At 39.3% G+C, this 21,876-nt stretch overlaps 1 protein-coding gene across 1 annotated transcript in view; it reads right to left on the reverse strand.

The window, feature by feature from the left end:
- Positions 1 to 21,876, reverse strand: part of gopc (golgi-associated PDZ and coiled-coil motif containing) — a 64,200-nt gene that overhangs the window by 20,897 nt on the left and 21,427 nt on the right. Inside the window, exon 2 of the mRNA XM_069886829.1 lies at positions 6,964 to 7,128. Coding sequence (XP_069742930.1) covers positions 6,964 to 7,128 — 165 coding nt within the window. The remainder of the gene's footprint in view (positions 1 to 6,963; positions 7,129 to 21,876) is intronic.

The raw sequence follows: 21,876 nt of genomic DNA on the forward strand, positions 1-21,876 counted from the left end.
TAATAGTTTTATCCAAAGATTCAAATTAAAAATATTCAATTAATTAAAAATTGTGAAAACACTGAACTAATTTATGTTCATCTAATTATTGGTGAGGCAAGATTTAATTTGTCACTGTTGTTCACAATAGTAAAATTAGTGAAAGGTAACACAATTCACAAACTGTCAATCATCTGCTAGAGTCCAAAAAATATTCCAGCTTAATTTATACTGAAAGTACAATACTAACAGAGGCAGCAACAGTTGGAGTGAAATCCATAAAACAGAATCACGTCAATATACTTACTTACCAATTCATCGACTGAAAGGATAGACTTGGGACAGGAAAGAAAAAGTTAGGAAATTAGCAGACATTTAGAGACAGAAAACAATTAAAAACATACATTCACTGAAACAAAAGGGAAATCAATTCATTTTGTTCAACAGCACTACAGAGAGTATTGTAATTTAATTCTAGAGCACAACTATTTCAGAGAAAAGGGTGACTTTTTAGATTAAAGAAATCCATAGATCCAAAAAGGTGCACATGGTCATAGAATCATGGACAGTATGGTAACAAGTCCTTCAGCCCAATTTGTCATGGCAACCATTTTGCCATTCTAAGATGCATGCACTGGACCCACATGCTTCTAATACTTTTCTATCCATGTCTTTGTCCAAATGTCTCTTAAATGTCATTTTGTGCCCATCCCTACCACTTCCTCATTCCATAAATGCATCAACCTCTCTGTGGAAAAAGGTGCTGCTCAGATTCCTTTTAAATTTTCACCGTCACCTTCAAGCGATGGCTTCTAGTTTTCATCTTGCCTATTCTGGTGGAAAAAATATGACAATTCACCTTACCTCTGCCCCTCATGATTTTGTATAATCTAAGGTTACCCCTCAGCCTTCTATGCTCCAGAGAAAAAAACTTCTAGCCTGTCCAGTTTTTCCTAACAATTCAAGCCCTCCAAGTTCCAGTAACATAACTGTAACATTTTTTTTGCACCCTTTCCAGATTAATGGTATCTTTACTATTGCAAAACAGATAGAACTGCATACGGTAAACTCCTAATAGTGCCGGATTTGAACCCCAGTCGCTGGCGCTGTAACAGCGTTGCGCTAACCACTATGCTAACCATGCCCAGTCAATCCAAACCCTTTCTATGACTCAACCCCTCCAAAATGGGAAACATCCTGATGAATCTCCTCTTCACTCCTTCAATTTCATTGATGGCAGATGTGGTTTCACAATGCCTTGTACATCTGAATCATGAGCATGCCAAATGCCTCCTTCACCATCTTATCCACCTGAGTTACCACTTTCAAGGAAATTTACAACTGTACCCCCAGGTCTCTCTGTTCTACAACCTTTTCCAAGGCTCACCATTCACCATGCACTGCTGCCCTGGTTTGACTTACCAAAGTGCAACACCTCACACTTGTCAGAGTTACATTTAATTTGCCACTCCTTGGCCCACCTACCCAACTGATCAAGATCCTGTTGTAAACTTAGATATCCTTCCTCACTGTCCACTATACTACAAATTTTGGTGACATCTACAAATTTACTAATCAAGTTAACTATATTGTCATCCAAATTATTAATATAGATGACAAATAGCACTGAATCCAGTACTAATCCCTGTGGCACACCACTGGACCCAGGCCTCTAATCCAAGAAACACCATCCATTACTACCCTCTGGCCCCTTGTAGTCAGCTAAGTTTGAATTCAGCAGGCCATATCATCCCATCTAATTTAACCTTCCAAATGAAACTTGTCATAGTCCTTGTAAAAGTTCATATAATTAACATCCAGTGCCCTGCCTTCATCAACACTCTTTGACATCTATGAGATCTATGAGATCCGTGAGACATGATCTGCTACACATGAATCCCCGCTGATTACTTCCAATCAGTCCCTAACTATCCAAATGTCAATAGATCCTGTTCTTCAGAATCCTCTCCAGCAATTTTCCCACCACTGACATCGAGCTCACCAGCCTAGCTTCTAGATTCTACTTGCTTCCTTTTTGAAAATAATAGCACAGATTAGCCACCCTCCAGTATTCCGGCATCACCCAAGGCCAAAGATGACATCATAGCTCAACATGCGCCTGTGCAGTTTCTTCCCTAGCTTCGTACAAGTGCATGGATGCACTTCATCAAGCCCTGGTTATATGTCCACTTTAATACACTCCAAGACTGCCAATACTTCCTGCCTGGTCGTTCTAATATGATTCAGCACCTTGACACTCATTTCCTTCAACTTCTTGGCTTCTATGATCTCCTCCAGTAAACACTAATGAAAAGTTTTCATTCAAAATCCCAACCATTTCCTGTGGATTCACACAAAGATACCCATGTTCATCTTCAATGCAACGAATTATCTTCCATTAGTGACTACCATTTTACCCTTAATTTCCCTGAGGAATCTTTTTATCCTACCCCAGCTCCATCTCATATCCCCTTTTCTCTCTCCTGATTTCCTTCGTATCCCTACTCCGATGCTTGTATCTATCAAGTGATTTGTTTGAGTCAGATACTCCAACACGTACTCATCAAGAGATTTGTTTGATCTGGACTTCTTAAATCAGATGTAAGCCTCTGACTTCTTCCTGACCAACTCTGTAACACTTCACAGGGCCCTACCTTATTTCTTCTTTAATGGTTAAAAAAAATAATAATGGAAGGAATAGAGACCCATAAAGATCTATGTTTGGAGCCATGGGAGAAGGACAAGGTCCTAAATGTTTCTCATTTGTCTTTACCATGGGAAAAGACATGGTGGTGGGGATCTTGGGAAAGCTAACAATGATGTTGTGAAGAGAATTCACTGGGGTTCCACAAAGGTTAGAACTAATTATTTGCTTTGTTATAAAATAGATTTAAATGGAAGGAATACAATAAATAAATAATTATTCTGGTTGACAGCAAAGGTGTAAACATAATACTGTGTGAAGAGATAGGTGGTCTGGTTGGTTTCTCGAATAGAGAAAGAAGATTAAATTAATTTGGGGAGGCACAAGAAAAAAGAATAATAAAAAATAGGAGAGGATAAGTAATGTGGAGGACTAAAAAGACCTTGAAAAATACCCACAAATTCTCAAAGGCAGCAGGATTGATAAGATAGTTCAAAAGAGATATGAGATGGTGAAGGAGAGAATATAATGGAAAAGTTACAAAAGAACACAAGTTAAATTGCAATTTGAGTACTGCTTAGAAGTTTATGCTTAATTTTAATATTAAACCTAGTACAGAGAGATGGGTTCTTCTGCGAACAGTTTAATAAGTCATTTCTAATATTCATACAGCCGTGTTACATTGAGGGAGGTGGTGCTCCCTCCTGGACACAAACTGGACTACACACCACAGGAGAAAAAATAGCAGGAGAGTTTATATATAAATGGGACATCAAATTGATATCATGGAAAACAGATAAACCCATATTAAAATGTAATTCAGACATGGCAAAAAAAAATATCAATGTATTGGACTAAAGGTGGGGATATCTCCTAAAATGTGCTTGACCCAGAACAAATTACTACCATGACTCTGGATAATAAGATCCTAGACACCTGGTGCTGGAAGAGGATCAGGTATATCAAGGATTGTTATGAGCAAGGGCAGCTCATGTCATTCAAACAGCTGAGGAATAAATATGATTTGCCTATTAAAACTTTCTTCACCTAAGATCTTTCTTAAGGAATAATTTGGGAACATCTATGGCCCTAGCCATGAGTAGTGACATGGAGATTCTAATTTGAAAGGAGAATATGCATATTTCAAAATAAGGGCCTGAAGCCAGGCTTACTCAGGTCGAGGGAAAGATGGAAGTCAGACCTGTGCCTAGACAACATGCCACCAGTTATTAATGCCAAGTACAGGTTGGTGCAATTAAATTTCCTGCATCAACTGTGCCTCGGAAATGTGCTTTAGGTGTAGTGTGGAGATTGGAACCTTTATCCATGTACAAAGGTGAGATCCTTCAGGGAGGACCTGAGGAACATTCTGAAAAAAAAATTGCAAAGGTGGATTTTCTGCAGGATTCCAATTTATATCTTCTGGGAAACATTATGGACATGAGTTTTGAACTGTCCTGATACCAAATTCAGTTTGTGAAGGTTGCCTTGTCCATAGCCTGGAAATGTATAACGGACACGTGGAAGTCTGACTTCCAAATAAATATTACACAATAGAATATGGAAATGCAGAGTTGTATTCCCCTGGAGAAAATTACATACAATTTGAGGAAGAAATATGGCATATTCTTTAGGGTGTGTCAACCCTATCTGCAGTACATTGGTGCACAGATGTAATTATACCCCTTTTAGATAAAGTGAATACAACAACCGTGCCAGTAGTGGAATGCTATAGATCAGTGAAATGGGTCACGACGCAGGCAACGTGCTCTTGTATTTTGTTTCGTATCCTTTTATTTTAGGTTTCTTTGGGTTCTTCTTAAGTTCCCTTAAAGGTTTTTGACTTTAACAATATTTTGTTCTTTGCATTTGTTTCATTTATATAATGTTTTTCTTTTTGTATTAGGATACAGGAGAGAGGTGAGAGGAGTAGGGGATAAAATAGACTCTGTATGATATACACTATTGTTGAAAAAAATGTATTGTTTATTTGGATTTATGAGTCTTTGAAAATCAAAAATAAAATATTCAAAATAAAAACACAAGTTACAGAGTATAATAGTTACAATTAAATGAAAAATCAATTAGCACGAAGCAATGGCAGCATGATAGCTCTGCTGTGGGGTTCATTCAGGAGCCTGATGTATGCAAAGAAGAAACTTTCTTTAAGCTTATTGATGCATGCTTTCATAACCTTGAGCCTTATCACTGATAGAAGGCGGAAAAATAAAGTATGTCTGGGGTGTCATGGGTCTTTCATTATGCTAGTTGACTTTCTCAGGGAATGGAAAATGTAAATGATGTTCATGGAGGGCACAGCTTATCTCACACCCAATATTTTGGGGGAGTTACCGCTTTGGGCGGTTTAAACAGGAGGAGGTAGTTGTGACCTCCAACCTGTTTTTTTTTTCTTTTTAATTTTTGGGTTAAGAAGTGAAAGTTTTTTTATTATTTTTTTTAAAATAAATAATTTTTTTAAAACTCCTTTTGTTTTCTGATTGTAATTGAGAGGGAATTAGGAGGTTTATTTTTCTCTCCTTTTTTTTCTCTTTTTTTGGGGGGGGGGTTTTCTCTTTTTTCTTTCTTTTTAAGAGGATGATGTCACAGAAGATAATAAGTCAAAAATTGAGGATGTTGAATTAGATGAAGAGGAAGATGAGGGGAAAGGTGATAAGAAGAAAAAGAAGAAAATTAAGTACAAATACATTGAGGGAGAAGAGTTTAATAAAATTAAGTTAATTTCGATGGAGAATTTTGAAGATGTTATAAATGAAGAATATGGAGAATTTTATAAGAGTTTGAACTTTTTTCTTTTTTCTTCTTTTTTATATAAGGGGAGGGGAAGGGAACAAAAAGTTTATGTGATTGTTTTTCTAAGGGATGTTTTTGTTCTCTCGATGAATTATAAAGGAAACTTGGTATTAATGGAAATTCTGTATATATGTATTATTAATTATGATTTTTTTGAATAACAGATATGTGGTTGATATATGATTTTAATATTTGAACTTAGTTTTAAAGTGGATTTCATTTGTTAAATACATGTATTATGTTTGATTTAAATATATGTTTAAGGGTATTATTTTAGTATTGATATGTTTTTTGTTGTTAGTAATTTTTTTTGTTGTTAAGTTTTATCTTTTTTTTGTAAGTGGGGTTTTTTCTATTTTATTTACAATATTGTTAATTAATTCTTCACTCTTTATTTTGGGGGAGGGTTGGACTAATTTTAAATTAGATGATTAATGTTGTGTTATAATTATTGGGGGGGGTTAATTTGTGTAGTTTAATGATGTAGTATTCTAATTTTTATTATCTTATTTTTTATTATTTCTTTAAATGTAATTTTTATTTTATTTATGTCATAAAATTTTAAATAAAGTTTAAAAAAAAAATTTTAAAAATGGAGGGCACTGCAAGTTTTCATTGTGCTCCGAGCTGCATTCACTACATTTTGCAGATTCTTTGGATCTTGAGCAGAGTATGCCCTGCAGTGATACACCCAGTAAATATTCCTCTGATGGAGCACCTTTAGAAGTTGTTGATGGGCAACGGGGGATGGAAACAGTGGGGAAAACACACCAAACTTGCTTGGTTTTGTAAGAAATTAGGAATATTAGTGCACTTTCTTGATCATTGAGTTAATGTGCTTGCCCCAGGTCAGATCATTAAAAATATTTATTCTTAAGAATTTGAAGTTATCTACTCTTTCCACTTTAACACCATCAATGTGCACGAGGAATGGTTTCTTTCCCCTCTCCTGAAGTCAATTATTATCCCCTTTCTCTCATTAATGTTGAGAGAGTGGTTGCTATCTTGGCACCATATCACCAGTCTTTGAACCTCTTTCCTGTAATTTCTCTTGTTAAAAATATGATACCTGGCCCAGTACCATGGAGTGGTTGATGAATATGAAGATGGAGTTGGAATGGTACATAGCTGTATTGTCATGAGTGTAAAGGAGGTATAGTGGGGATTGAATATACATTCTTGAGGAGCACTTGTGTTGAGTGTGATCATGGTCAAGGTGTTGTTATTCATCTTTACTGATTGTGGTCTACTAGACTGAAGGTCTAGAATCAATCCAGTTGCAGGGTGATGCTGGGGGGCGGGGGGGGGAGGGGTGCAGAAGCCTTTCGATCCTGGTTGAGGAATGAGTTTTCTCAGAGATCAAAGGGTTAAATTGTTCCTCTTTCTGGTGCAAGTTGTCTACAAATTACATAACTTATGGAAACAATTTGCACAAAAACAAATTCAACCAAAATAATTCTGAATTTAACAATGCTTAAAACAAAACTAGATAATGTTGAATTCAATTTATTTGTTTTAATGATACATACCAGTTTAGCCTTGATTGAACCAGAGTCAACAATTTGCCCAGTCTTGGCATGCAACTGCAGTTGGACAGCATGAAGTTGGAGAAGTTGATCATGCACTTCCTTCTCTAATACAACCTTCTCAGCCTGAGTATCAATTAGCTCTGACTTCATATCCAGAAGCTGTGCCTACAGAGCAAATAACAGAAAGTACTGGTTTATAAATGAAAACATGGTAAAATGTGAAGATTTTGATGTTTATACTGCAGTAGCCCACGCATGGAGATGTGAAATGGCCAACAAACGTGGTGATCACACAGAGCTGGGAGTAACACTGGCCGTCATCCTAGGTGACCTTCCACATAGCAGGAAGACAGGGAACTATGGTGGGAACGTTGGCTAAACCCAGGCCAGCACTCAAATAACATGGGGCCCTGATGTCAGTGCATGGGGGCCGTATAAATGTGATTGCCAGTGCAATAAATCAGTCTTGACTTCAAGGCTTCAGTTTATGTGTCATTCTTCCCCATTCTCACGTAGCGCGAACGCTACATTGATAACTGTGAGAGGTCCAACCGGCAGTTGGACCTGAAGATGACGGACCAGGCTGAACCAGTGACCATTCACATGGCCTCACTCTGGCTCCCAACATTTTGAGTGTCGCAGCCACATGTGTGGTTTGAGCAGGCCGAGGCTCAGTTCCAGCTTCAACACCTTGCCGCTGAGAACACTTCTACTTCTACGTTGTGAGCATTCTTGATCAAGACACAGCAGCAAAGCTTGTAGACTTCCTACAGCAACCTCTGGAGTAAGGCAAATATACAGCCCTCAAAAAGCTCTTAACCTGCATTTTCGGGCTCTTGTGGCGCAAGCATGCTGCCCGATTGCTGCATATGGACGGATTGAGGGACAGGGCCCCGTCCGCCTTAATGAACAAGATGCTTGCTTTGACCGAGGGCCACAAACCTTGCCTGCTCTTTGAGCAGATCTTTCTGGAGCAGCTGCACAAGTATATCCAACTTTTGCTCACAGACGAGGACTTCAGCAACCCTTGGAGAGTTGCAGCCTGGGTGGACATGCTCTGGAGAATGAAGGACACCAGTGCCGTGTAGACCACATCAGGAAGCCCCACGAACAGCCGCATGTGAGACCAAGATAAGCGGAGAGGTAATACCCGGGGACAATTCTGCTGCTATCATCAGCAATGGGATGCAGAGGCCCGTCGATGCCCCCCATCTTGTGGGTTTTCGGTAGATGCTCTAGCCAACCATCGTTGAGGTGATGGTTGGCCCAGATGATAGCCTCCTCATGTTTGGGACTTCTTGTCGGGCAGGCATTTCCTGGTCGACACTGGCACCGAGATAAGCGTACTACCCCCTGTGGGCGTTGACACCCACAATGGGAAGCAGGGCCCAGCAATGAGGGCAGGCAACAGCTCCTCCATCTGGACTTTTGGTACCCGCACCATCCCCCTTCAGTTCAGCAACACCTAATTTACATGGACTTTCACTCTCGTGGCAGTGGCGCAACTGCTACTGGGGGATGACTTTTTTCATGCCCTCTGCCTGCTTGTCAACCTCAAGGGATGCCGTTTGGTGCATGTCAGAACTTTTCAGACTCTACCTCTGGGGGAAGTCAAGTCACCCGACCCCCACCTTGACTCTATAAAGCTTTCAGACAACGAATTCCCCCACATCCTGGCGGAGTTCCCCTCGATAGTGCCACCAGTTCTCCACAACTGAGCCAAAGCACAGGGTAAAGCACCATTCTGACTGAGAGCTCCCCCCCGCCCTCCACGCCAGGGGACACTGACTCCCTTCCGTAAAGCTCAGCCTAGAGAAGGAGGAGTTTAAGAAAATGGAGAAGCTAGGGATTGTGTGGTGCTCTGACAGTCCCTGGGCCTCCCCCCCTCCACATGGCGCCAAAAACAGCAGGGGGTGGAGACCATGGAGCAACTACCGCTGCCTTAATGAGGCCACCATGCCCAACAGATATCCCGTGCCCCACATCCAAGATTTCACCCCCAAGCTGCGCAGGGCACGGGTATTTTCCAAGGTGGACGTCATCCCAGGATACTACCAAATCCCAGTTCGCCAGGACGTCCCCAAGATCACGATTATAACCCCCTTTGGCTTGTTTGAATTCCTCTGCATGCTCTTTGGTCTGAAAAGCACGGCACAAACTTTCCAGCGTTCTTCTATTTGGACAATATCCTCATTGTTAGCTCCAGCCGCAAAGACCACGCCACCCACCTAAGCCAACTATGTACCTGGCTGACAATTAACCCCGCAAAGTGCCAATTCAGCCTGGACACTATTGATTTCCTGGGGTACAGAATAAACACCCTCCCCGAAAATGTTGAGGTGGTCCGGTACTTCGCCAAGCCACATACAGTAAAGGGGATGCAGGAATTCACTGGTATGATAAACTTTTACCACAGATTCATACTGGCAGCGGCCCACAGCATGCGCCCCCTCTTCGCGCTGATGGTGGGCAAGTCAAAGAACATTAGCAGGGATGACGAGCCTTTGAGGGTGTTCCAGACCAAAGACACACTGGCCAATGCCACCCTGTAGGTACATTCCATTCTGGAGGCATCTACTGCTCTGACAGTCGACATCTCCAGCACAGTGGTGGGAGGCATACTGGAACAGCTCATTGAAGGCCAGTTGCAACCCCTGTTCTTTTTTCAGCAGGCACCTCCCTTCTCCCAGAACTCAAATACAGCACTGTCGATCGAGAGCTATTAGCACTGTACCTGGCGGTAAAACATTTCCGTTACTTTTTGGAGGGTCAGCAATTCAAGATCTTCACCAATCACAAGCTGTTGACTTTCACCTTCCATGAGGTATCTGACCCATGGTTGGCCTGACAATAGAAACTCATGTCCTATGTGTCCGAATTTACCACGGACATACAGCGCATTACAGGGAAATGCAATGTGGTAGCTGATGCTCTGTCTTGCCCTGTGATCGAGTCAGTACATGCTCTGTTCCAAGGAGTCAACTACATGGCCTTCACCAAAGTGCAGCAGCAGGACCCTGAGATCCCGACATATAGGACAGCCCTTGCCCCATCAACCTGGCCACATGGAAGCGGCAGGTTTACAACACCATACACAACCTGGCACATCGTGCAGTCCAGGCCATGTTCAAGAGGGTGGCTTGCAGGTTTGTCTGGCACGGCCTCTGTAAGCAGGTCAGCCGGTGAGCCAAATCCTGCATGAACTGCCAGTCCTCAAAACTGCAGACAAGGGCTTTAATTTATTAAACTTACAATAAATAATCCACCTAAAATATGCAATTTAGGTTCTATGTATGTCCCTTATCAAATGCAATGAACCACATTATTAATTCTTATCTTCAAGTGGAAATTAATTCATAAATCATCAAGAAGTAAGTTAATGTGAGTGTAATATTCTGGCAAACTTTACAGAACAACCACTGGAAACACAATCTCTCCACAGTACTAAACAGCAACTGCATATTAAGTTTTGTTTAACGAATTCCTTCAATTGATTCAATAATAATAATAAAACCAAAAATGCTGGAAATGCTCAACTAATTAAGTGACATCGTTGGAGAGAGAAATAGGAGTAAATGTTTCAGACTGATGGCTTTCATCATGGGTTTTTTTTTAAATATTTTTATTGAGTTTAACATACAAATCCTACATACAAAATAATCTAATATAACAAACAACAAGTTGTATCATGTACACATCACAAATTAAACATATAATGTAAATCAAAATCCTATCCATAATTATTTAACTATTTCTTTGAGACATCAAAATCTATCAATATGGTAATTCACAGTTTATCCCTTTCCCAATATAGTTCTGGATAGAAAATAGGTAAGACTAAATTAGCCAATCCCTTCATAGAGACAAAGGGTGCATTTTATCCTAATTAATGATATGATCCATGACAACCATATTAAACATATATTGACTATTAATCTAAAAAAAAGAAAGATAAAAAAGAAAAGAAATAAAAAATCTACTGTCTAATCTAACCCCTCCCTCTAAATAAGGTTAACTTGTAAAAATATGGATCAAAAAGTGACCTTCAGACACCACCAGAGAGACTCTGGATCATCATGAATGAATATTTTTTGTAGTTTCTCTTTTAATTTTAATTTGGATTTCTAACATCTGCAATATTTTGAATTTGATGATAATATTGTAGGCAATCCAACCACAACTAACTATTCAAATATTGAGCATACAACCAACATATGCACATTTTTATGCATTAGAATATCTCATACAGACCAAACAAATAATCAGAAAGGAAGTTATTCACCTCACTATACGATAGAGAGCAAAACATTTAAAATTCTGCATAATCAGTCAAAGAAAGTATCCTTCTTGAATGTTAGGCAAGATAATGATGAACCTATCTCTTCACTTAATTTCCATCAGGATGATTCTCTATTGCAAAGGTGTTCACTTTTACCTTGGGGCTTTTGGTTTAACAAATAATTTCAAGAAATTCTATTACACTGACTTGCTCATGCTGAAATACTGTTCAAATAAAACAGAATGCAATCAAGAAATAGGTAGTAATGGTAACTTAAGAGAGAGCACTAAATCTCTAAATTCCCTTTAAAAGTTGCAACAAACTTGCGTAAAGCATTACAATCTTCATCACATCTTGGGAATAGAGATACCACAAATTTCCCTCAGTTTATTTGTTTAAATTAATGGCTTCTCTTCACAAAGAAGCCTTTAATCCAAAAGAAAAGCAATGCTAGAAATACTGTGAGGTACATTGGTAATAAAAAGGTCTAACCAGGAAAAGTTTGAGATTAAAATTAAATGGTAACCAAATTGCAAAGAAATGGTTACAGAGAGAAATAACAAAATAGAGGTTCAGTGACATGGAAAGTCTAGGAAAGGATGAATGACAGGTAATGCCACCTGAACAGGTGGTTAAAACTAACAAATAACAGCATGGATTTCCTCAGTTTCCTCTTAATGGCATGTGGGTTGGTAGCTCAATTGGCCACCATAAGAATAGAATTTTACAGAACATAATTTATTTAATGAAGCATTCCATTGTTTTCAGAGCTACATTCTTTCTAACCCTTTCCCACACTCAGAAATCAGATCAGAAAATCTCTAACAAAAAATGAAATCCCAAACATTGTAACTAATGTCCCTTAAAAAATGTTCATGTGGAGTTTTGTATTCTCACCAGAAAGGTTGGGCTAGCCTTCAATAAAACTTGAATTTTTTTTTCTGGGATGTTGGAAGCTGATGGGCAACCTGATGAATAAAATCAAGTGGCATAGATGGAATTAGTTTAAATTTACATCTTGGTCAAGGAAAATATGATGGACCAAATAGACTGACTGTTGCTGTGCTATTCTGTTCTGTTCCAAATAGGAACTTTCTTTTGACTAATAATAATTGCATGTAAACTGAACAGATTGCTTTAAAAGCATTTAAAAAATAATTGGAAAGCAAAAAAAAACTGTTAATGTTACCAGTGGTGCTCTGCAAAGATATGTTTTGGGACCTCTGTTATTTGTCCTTTACATAAAGGACTTGAATGAAAATGTCAATGGGTGGGTTAGTAAGTTTGTAGATGACATTAAGATTTGAGTTGTGTCATCTGCAAATTTACTATCCCATCCATTGACATTTTCATTCATGTCATTTATGTAAAAAGACAAACAACAGTGGTCCCAAAACTTATCTTTGTGGCAGCATTAGAAGGCTATCAAAAATACAAAATAATATAGATCAGTTACAAATATAGGCAGATAAACGGCTGAGGGAGTTTAATCCGGATAAGCTTGAGATGTTGCACTTTGATAACTTGATAATGAATTTATTGTCATATGTATATGGTACAATACACATTCACACCAAAATTCTTACTTGCTGCCACCCAACAGGTACTTTTTAAAAAAAAACAAACAACTGAATATCAACTATAATAGTACACTTAATTGAATTACAAAGACAATTAAGGAAATAAAAAATAGATGGATAATATATAATCAGTTATCTTTGATCAAAAAAAAGTGACTTAGCAATAGTGTGGTGTCAGAGCAACAGAAGTTCAAGAGCCTGATAGCTGTGGGAAGGAAAATGTTCTTGAAACAAGAGATGCTGGCCTTCAGGCTTCTGTACTTTCTTCTCAAAGGTAGCAGTGAGAAGAGATTGTGAGCAGGGTGAAGGGGATCCTTTATGATGTTGGCTACCTTCTTGAGGCAGCGCCTCAGATAAGCCCCTTTCACACTAGCACCTTGTTCTAGTAATTAACGGCCAATATACTGGTTAAGAGTCCAGGGTGAAAGCTCCTTAAATGACACACAGGTGTCAAATCACGCCAATGATGGACCGCCGAGGTAGGATGCATCATCCTCAGGGTCATCTGATGCCCGTGTACCATTTAGTCCAGTGTGAAAGAGACATGGACTATCCAGGGGCAAAGTAGTGACGTGTTGATGATGTTTTAGCATGAGTGCAGGAATGTAAAGGAAACCTTTATAAATTTCTAAAGGACCATGGGAAAGTCGCAGCAGGAGAGAGTGAGAGACCAATGGCAGACCTGCCCTCCCAGAATTCCATGCAGCAGAGAAACCCTTCCATAAGTGCTCCATGCATACAGCCCTTTCCCTACTGTACAGAATTCTGGGGGGGGGCAGGTTCACAATCGCTCTTTCCCACATTCTTTATAAACTGTCCACTAATGCCGCTACCACTTTCCCACAGTCTTTATAATTTGTCTGCTATTGCCTCTACTACTTTCCCACGGTCCTTTATAAATTTATAAAGGTTTCTATTGGTCAGCACAACAATAGGGGTTGAAGGGCTCGTACAGTGTTGTACATAATGTTTAATTATGTTATAATTAGGCATGAATAATTTTGTTTAAATACCAGATCATAATACATTGATCAGGATTTGGGGTGGAGGATAGACTCCCCTATCCCTGGGGATGCCTTGTGATGAGTGGGAAAGGATGCAGAGAATTGGTTAAAATTGGTCCAGTGGAAATGGCAAAAACAACTTCTTTAACTGGTTCACTGAATGACCAAATTACTGGTTAGCCAGTGTGAAAAGGTCTTACAGATGCACTTTATGGATAGGAAGTTGAAGCCTGTGATGGATACAGCTATGTGATGTCAGAGCGAGTGATAGAGAAAATAATCCTAGTTTATCTTCTGGAGAAAAATATACAGCAAAAGGAAGGTCTTTGCTGTATATCAAAGCATTGATAAGGAGATGCATCTGGGGTTCAGACCCACAAATCCTTGAAATAACCAAGTAAGTAGCTAAGGTGATAAAAAAAAGACACATGGTGCACTTATCTTTATTGGTCAGGGTACTGAATAGCAAAGTTGCAACTCTATAAAACTGGCTAGGTTGAAATATTATGTGTGATTCTAGCTGTCACATTGCAGATTGTAGAGATTTTGGACAGAAGAGGTTTATCAGGATCTGGCCTGGATAAGAAGGCATGAGCTTAAGGGGAGGTTGGACAAACTTTAATTTTTGTCTCTGAAACATGAGATGCTGAGGGGTTATCTGATAGAAATTTGTAAATATTTTGAGAAGAATTGATAAGGTAGACACTCAGAATATTTTTCCTACAAAAAGGTGTCACATATTAGAGGATATCCATTTAAGATGATGGGGGAGGGATGGGCAAATTTAAAAATCAGATGTCTGAGGCAAGGTTTTCTTTAAAAATGCAGAGAATGATAGGTGCCTTGAATGGGCTTCCAGGAGAAATGTAAGAAGCAGATACAATAGTAGCTTTAAGGGATTTCTAGAAAGACACACGGATAAGCAATACACGCTGCTGAATTTTAGTTTAACAGACATGTTTGTGACACACTAAAGGTCTTGTTCCTTTGGTGTGCTGTTTATTTTCCATGTTTGAAATGCCAAATAAAAACAGAAAAAGCAAGGTACACTCAATGACGCAAATGACTGTGCAGCTGACTGAAAGAGAAGGGTGGTTTGTAAACCCTCTATAGGTACTGCCTGATGCACTCAGATTCGCTTCATTCCAACAGTATTCCTTTTTCTTTCCACCCCTACTTTTTTTTCCCAACTTAAAGCACTTTTGATTTCTGACCTAGTTTCTATGAATCACATCAGTCTTATTATGTAATTCAATAACAAGTCAAAAACTTGTTTAACATAGAAACATAGAAGATAGGGGCAGGAGTAGGTCATTCGACCCTTCGAGCCTGCTCCACCATTCAACGAGATCATGGCTGATCTTAAAGTTCAGTACCCCGTCCCCGCCTTCTCTCCGTAACCTTTAATACCCTTATACTGAAGAAATAGATCTAATTCCCTCTTAAATATATTTAATGAACTTGCCTCTACTGCCCTCTGTGGCAATGAATTCCACAGATTCACCACCCTCTGGGTCAAGAAATTCCTCCTCATCTCGGTCCTAAATGGTTTGCCTATTATCCTCAAACCATGGCCCCGGGTTCTGGATTTTCCCATCATTGGAAACATCCCATCTGCATCCATTCTGTCCAGTCCTGCCAGAATTTTATATGTCTCTATGAGATCCCCTCTCAATCTTCTGAACTCCAGCAAGTACAATCCCAATTTGCGCAATCTTTCCTCATAAGTCATTCCTGCCATTCCAGGTATCAGCCTGGCGAATCGCCTCTGCACTCCCTCCATTGCAAGAACATCCTTCCTTAGATAAGGTGACCAAAACTGCACACAATACTCCAGGTGGGGTCTCACCAAGGCCCTGTACAGCTGCAGTAAGGTATCCTTGTTCCTATTCTCAAACCCTCTTGATATGTTTTAATTGTGTATACTGTTCAGGGACAACAGAAAGCTCATCATGTCACTACAATTAAATATTGAACTACAGTGACTGTACAATGGCTCTTTAAAACATTATTTTCGTTGACTGGACAGCTTTGTGTTGTTCTGAAATGCATTAACTTGTGCTATACTTTTCAAGTAGGAAGATATAGGATATTAAACTACAGTTGATCACCACAAATATCATTTACAAAGCTCACATCTATTTCACAACATGCCTATGTGGATAATCTAAATGTGTAGAAATATAACATCAATGATTCTTTTCAGATATAACTTTGCCAAAAATAGCTCCAATTGGTCAAGTATCCAGATGCTGCTGAATCCCATTCTGTGAATTTTTAGCTTTTTGTGAGGCTAATGATAAAACGTAAAGAAGAACATACAACTTTTTATGATTATTTTATGCGACTTATGCTTATTAATTTAACATGAATTACTTTTCCAATCAATGTAAGTTACTTCCCACTAAAACAATTATGTGGCCCAAAACATCTTCACTATTGCAATACCTGCAACTATCATATTTGATGGCATATAAGACCCACTTTTCCCCCAAACAATGGTTCAAAAATATCCCCCGGATCTTATAGGCAAAGTTGAAATTAGGGTGATAATGGTGATTAACATCCACAGTGATCATTGTAGCTGGATGGCTCACAAATATCACGGCTGTGACAAGTTATGTTGTGTTTGTATTATATATAAATATGTTTTTTGGGAGATACATTGAGGCAAGTTGTTTAGTGTAGGTCACATACAAACACTTCAAAACAGATCTCATTTAAAATACTGGAGCTCTGCTTAACCCAGACAGGGCGGCTCTTGGGTACCTTTGCAAAAGCTTTGGGGAGTGCTCAAGAGACTTCACTAATGGATTGTTATTTTCAAAAGCAACAGATGAAAGCGATAGTTCGGAGCTGCAGGCTGTCTGGAGTGCAGCTTGCTGTTCTAAGAGAGTTACGTGGTTTTGCAAGCAGAGAGCATCAAATATGCTTTTTCTCTGCAAGAGAGAGAGTGAGTTCATTTCTGCAGTTTTACAGTTCAGCAGCAGCTGGGACTTGAACAGGACAAGCTGCCAAGCTTGTGGAAAACCCCATTTTCTAGACGGTTTGTGAGTTCTTAGTTCAGTCTGGTCAGAGCCCTTGTGGTCCATACAAGACAAGAGAACTGGCTGCCTAATGTTTCATTTGAAATAAGGAAAAGAAAAAGGAACTCTGTGGTGACCTGAAAGAAAGAGGTTATCATCTAGAAAACCCTGATGGGGCAGTTTCTTCAGCAAGACACTGATGTGGCTGATTAAAAGGGATCAGTTTGTGTCCAGGAACAACAAATTTCTCTCTGAAAACTGACAAGAACCTTCTTGAGCAGTAACCATTTACCTTTCAAGCACCAAAGCCTGATAAACTTCATAAATGTTAAATTCTGTGCACAGTAAAAGAATTGCTTGCAATCAGTAAACGGGGGAATGAGAAGTGAGATTGGGCTGTGAATCAAAGAATTTTTCTGAAATTATACTCATTACATACACATGTGCTTAGAATTAGAAGGGGGTTAAGTTAGGTTAATAGCAATAAGTTAAAGTGAGATCCTATTTACATGTTTAAAGACAATTAAAAGCAATTTTTGTTTAAGTAACCATTTGTCTTGGTGAATTTCTATTTGTTGGATTTTGACGGTGACCTTGTAACACCATCAGGGTGGGGGGGGGAGGGGAGTCGGGTGATGGGATCAGTGTGGGGGCTGGTGGTGGGCTGTCAGGGGGAGCAGGGTGGTGAGATCAGTGTGGGAGCTGTCAGGAGATTCTCCTGGCGGCTGCTTGTTGGTCTCCGCACTGGTCCCGCTGCCCCGTTCTCTCCTGGCGGCCCTCTGTCAGTCCCCACACTGATCCCATCACCCTGCTCCCCCCCCCCCACCCTGGGAGAGAAAAAGGCAGTGGGACTAGCACGGGACCTACAGTGGTAGTTTGTTTTTCTAAAGTGTTTTCTGCTATAGCTAAGCTGCCTTTGTTTTCTCTTGTAAATTACAGCAGTATTATTTTATTTTAAATTTCCTGTTGACCAAGTTGCATGTTTTGTTCAAGTTTTTTTCTGCTATACTCTACCTGCATATTTCAATTGAATGCTTACCCGTAAATACACTAAAAATAATTACTTAATATTCCTTGGTGAAATGGTGGGTGGGTGGGGGGGGGGGGGGGGGTCTTGTATGACATCAAATACAGTAGTCAATAATTTGCATCAGGCAATGTTAAAGTTGTGTGATCTGTGTTGCTTCAGCTTTATTTTAAACGAAAACCACATTAACAAAAGAGACCATCCCTAACAAGTTTTTCATGCTGCATTAACCTTTCAAAAGAAAGTCTTTGGTGGCTGTAATTGCATTAAAATTGTCTTGTTCAGTTTCACTTCCAATTTTTTTTTTGCTTTTAGATATTATCTCTAACATAGCAGAAGTGATAAAACACAATTTTACTTTCTGCAAGCAAGATATTGTGCCAGAACTAAAATTTAGTAGTAACTCTTAAACATTATAAATCCAAAGAATTGTGTGGAAATGTAAAAAATATTAAATTAATATTATTCATATTGAGTGAAGGAGGAGCATGGCTGTCTTGAATCAAAGAATAAAGCTGTTCTTCTATGGATTTCAATTACATTTAAATACTGTATAATGTTGAAACACAAAATCTGACTCATATCTTTACAGACATATGAAAATGCAAATCTGATTCAAATGATTATATAATAAATACATCTATAGTCTGCCTATAGATTTAAGTAATTTCATTTCATATTTTGTCAGCTAGCTCTCTCCTATCAAGTGTTGCCTGTTGCAGGCATGACACATCAATCTATTGTTCAACCATTTCAGTAAATCTCCATATAAAATTACTGAAGTAATGACTGGAACTTGAAATATTTGTTCTTAATTTATTTAAGTATCAAAGCAATAATCATGGAAGTTAATCTGGTTCCAATTTAGGATTTTTTACATTTTTTTTAAAAACAACTTTGTTTTATCTAGTACATTCTCTCATAATTATTTTTTTGACCATCAATAATTGACCAATCCTTCTCTATGTGGAAAATAAAAGGTATTATTTATTTTGCAAATTTATTTAAGGAAGGTTGTTTAATGTCTTTTGAACAGCTGGTGAGCAAATATGATTACCAAATATTATTTTTTTTAGATATTTACAGATTAGAAATTCCTTAAATACCATATTACTGGACTTTCCATTTGTATATCCACCAGATCTAGCTGATAATATTTTTCAATTGAATCCTTCTCAGAAAGAATTAATTGGAACTATATATGATAAATTATTGAAATTGAGTTAAGTAGTTCACAAAAAAGATTAAAAAGGATTGGAAATTGGAACTTGCAAGATCCTTATTGGAGGATCTGAGGGACAGGATTCTCAAACTGGTGAATACATCTTCAATATATGCCTGACTTTGTATTCACATGTCCAAAGATAAGCTGGCTTGTATCTTTTCTAATATTAACCCTACTTGTGACAGATGCAAATCTGATATTGCTATATTAACACATATGTTTTGGTCTTGTACATCTTAGAAATCTATTGGAAAGAAAATTTTAATATCTTTTCAAATACATTTCAGGTGGAGTTACCACTCAATCTAATAACTGCTCTTTTTGGGGTTATTGAACTAGACATTGGGGTTTTTCTTTACCTGTGCAACAGGTTGTGGCTTTCTCTACATTGTTGGCCAGAAGAGCCATCTCATTCAAATGGAAAGACTCTAGACCTCCAACAGTGTTTCAATGGTTACCTCATATTATTTCCTGTTTAAGTGCAGAAAAAAATTAGATATCATATTTGATTCATCGGTGAAATTTGAAGATACATAGTGGCATTTATGTTTTATTTTAATTTGATGTAAATGTTTTTAGTGTGATTAGATATCATGCTTCCAGATGAGATAGACTTACCTTTGTTTTTTGATTCACGAGATTAATCAAAAGCTACAAAATATCTGTAACCTTCAGGATAAGCTGCTCAGATGAGTTTGTTTTTGGTTAGTTTTCTTTTTTTTTCAACAGAGTAGGTTAGGTGGATTTTTATACATATATAAAAAATATTTTTGATATCTTTTCTGTTTTCATCCAGTGCAGTGGAGGGGGGACCGAGTTTACTGGTGAAGTTTAATCTTATATATTTTTATTTATTTATATATATATATATATATATATATATATATGTGTGTGTGTGTGTGTGTGTGTGTGTGTGTGTGTGTGTATATATATATATTTATATATATATATATATATATATATATGGCTTGTTGACCTCAACAATGAAGACACTGTTTACATCCGGTACCGCACGGATGGCAGTCTCTTCAATCTGAGGCGCCTGCAAGCTCACACCAAGACACAAGAGAAACTTGTCCGTGAACTACTCTTTGCAGACGATGCCGCTTTAGTTGTCCATTCAGAGCCAGCTCTTCAGCGCTTGACGTCCTGTTTTGCGGAAACTGCCAAAATGTTTGGCCTGGAAGTCAGCCTGAAGAAAACTGAGGTCCTCCATCAGCCAGCTCCCCACCATGACTACCAGCCCCCCCACATCTCCATCGGGCACACAAAACTCAAAACGGTCAACCAGTTTACCTATCTCGGCTGCACCATTTCATCAGATGCAAGGATCGACAACGAGATAGACAATAGACTCGCCAAGGCAAATAGCGCCTTTGGAAGACTACACAAAAGAGTCTGGAAAAACAACCAACTGAAAAACCTCACAAAGATAAGCGTATACAGAGCCGTTGTCATACCCACACTCCTGTTCGGCTCCGAATCATCACCTACGGCTCCTAGAACGCTTCCACCAGCGTTGTCTCCGCTCCATCCTCAACATTCATTGGAGCGCCTTCATCCCTAACGTCGAAGTACTCGAGATGGCAGAGGCCGACAGCATCGAGTCCACGCTGCTGAAGATCCAGCTGCGCTGGGTGGGTCATGTCTCTAGAATGGAGGACCATCGCCTTCCCAAGATTGTGTTATGTGGCGAGCTCTCCACTGGCCACCATGACAGAGGTGCACCAAAGAAGAGGTACAAGGACTGCCTAAAGAAATCTCTTGGTGCCTGCCACATTGGCCACCGCCAGTGGGCTGATATCGCCTCAAACCGTGCATCTTGGCGCCTCACAGTTCGGCGGGCAGTAACCTCCTTTGAAGAAGACCGCAGAGCCCACCTCACTGACAAAAGGCAAAGGAGGAAAAACCCAACACCCAACTCCAACCAACCAATTTTCCCCTGCAACCGCTGCAACCGTGTCTGCCTGTCCCGCATCGGACTTGTCAGCCACAAACGAGCCTGCAGCTGACGTGGACATTTACCCCCTCCATAAATCTTCGTCCGCGAAGCCAAGCCAACATATATATATATATATATATGATACTATATTTTCAGTTCCGTTCTCTTCTCTTCATTGTACTGTATTTATTATAAAACCCAATGAAAAAGATTAAAAAAGAATTATGCAAGTTATTCAAATGATTGTTAGACGTAATCTACAGGTTCTACTAGCACACATCAGATTTCTCAATCCTTCTCAATCAAGGATGACTCACTTCCATTCCAGTCTTGAGTTGGCTGAAGTCTCCTGTGTGGAATCACTTGTGCTTGATAGAACAGAAGGGTGGGTACACTTGAATATCTTTCTACTGCTTGCATAAATCCTCTAAATGCTCCTGCAATAAATCTAGAAGAGCATGGATTCTTCACTGATGCAGTTCTTCCACTTTGATTGGTTGTGGGTCAGGGATTTAAATGAGGATGGAGACATCCTTGTAAGCCACGCGACGGGGCAGCCGACCAAAATGTCGTCGTCGGGGGGTTTCCCTTCCTTCCAGCTCGGGGCTCAGGAACCCACACTTGGGGACCACGTGACGCCCAGATGACATCAGCGCCCTCCAGCGCAGTTCTCAGCCAGGTCCGGGCTGGGAGTATAAGTGCAGCCCAGCAGCCTGCAATAAATTAGTCTGCTCACTGAGCTCAACCCGTCTGGTTGCGTGTGATATTGCAGGAGCAGTGTAGCCGCTGCTACAATTGGTGACCTCGACTGGTTCAAACGTCTTTGAACC

This window comes from Narcine bancroftii, chromosome 6 (assembly GCF_036971445.1).
Source record: "Narcine bancroftii isolate sNarBan1 chromosome 6, sNarBan1.hap1, whole genome shotgun sequence".
Classification (NCBI taxonomy): domain Eukaryota; kingdom Metazoa; phylum Chordata; class Chondrichthyes; order Torpediniformes; family Narcinidae; genus Narcine; species Narcine bancroftii.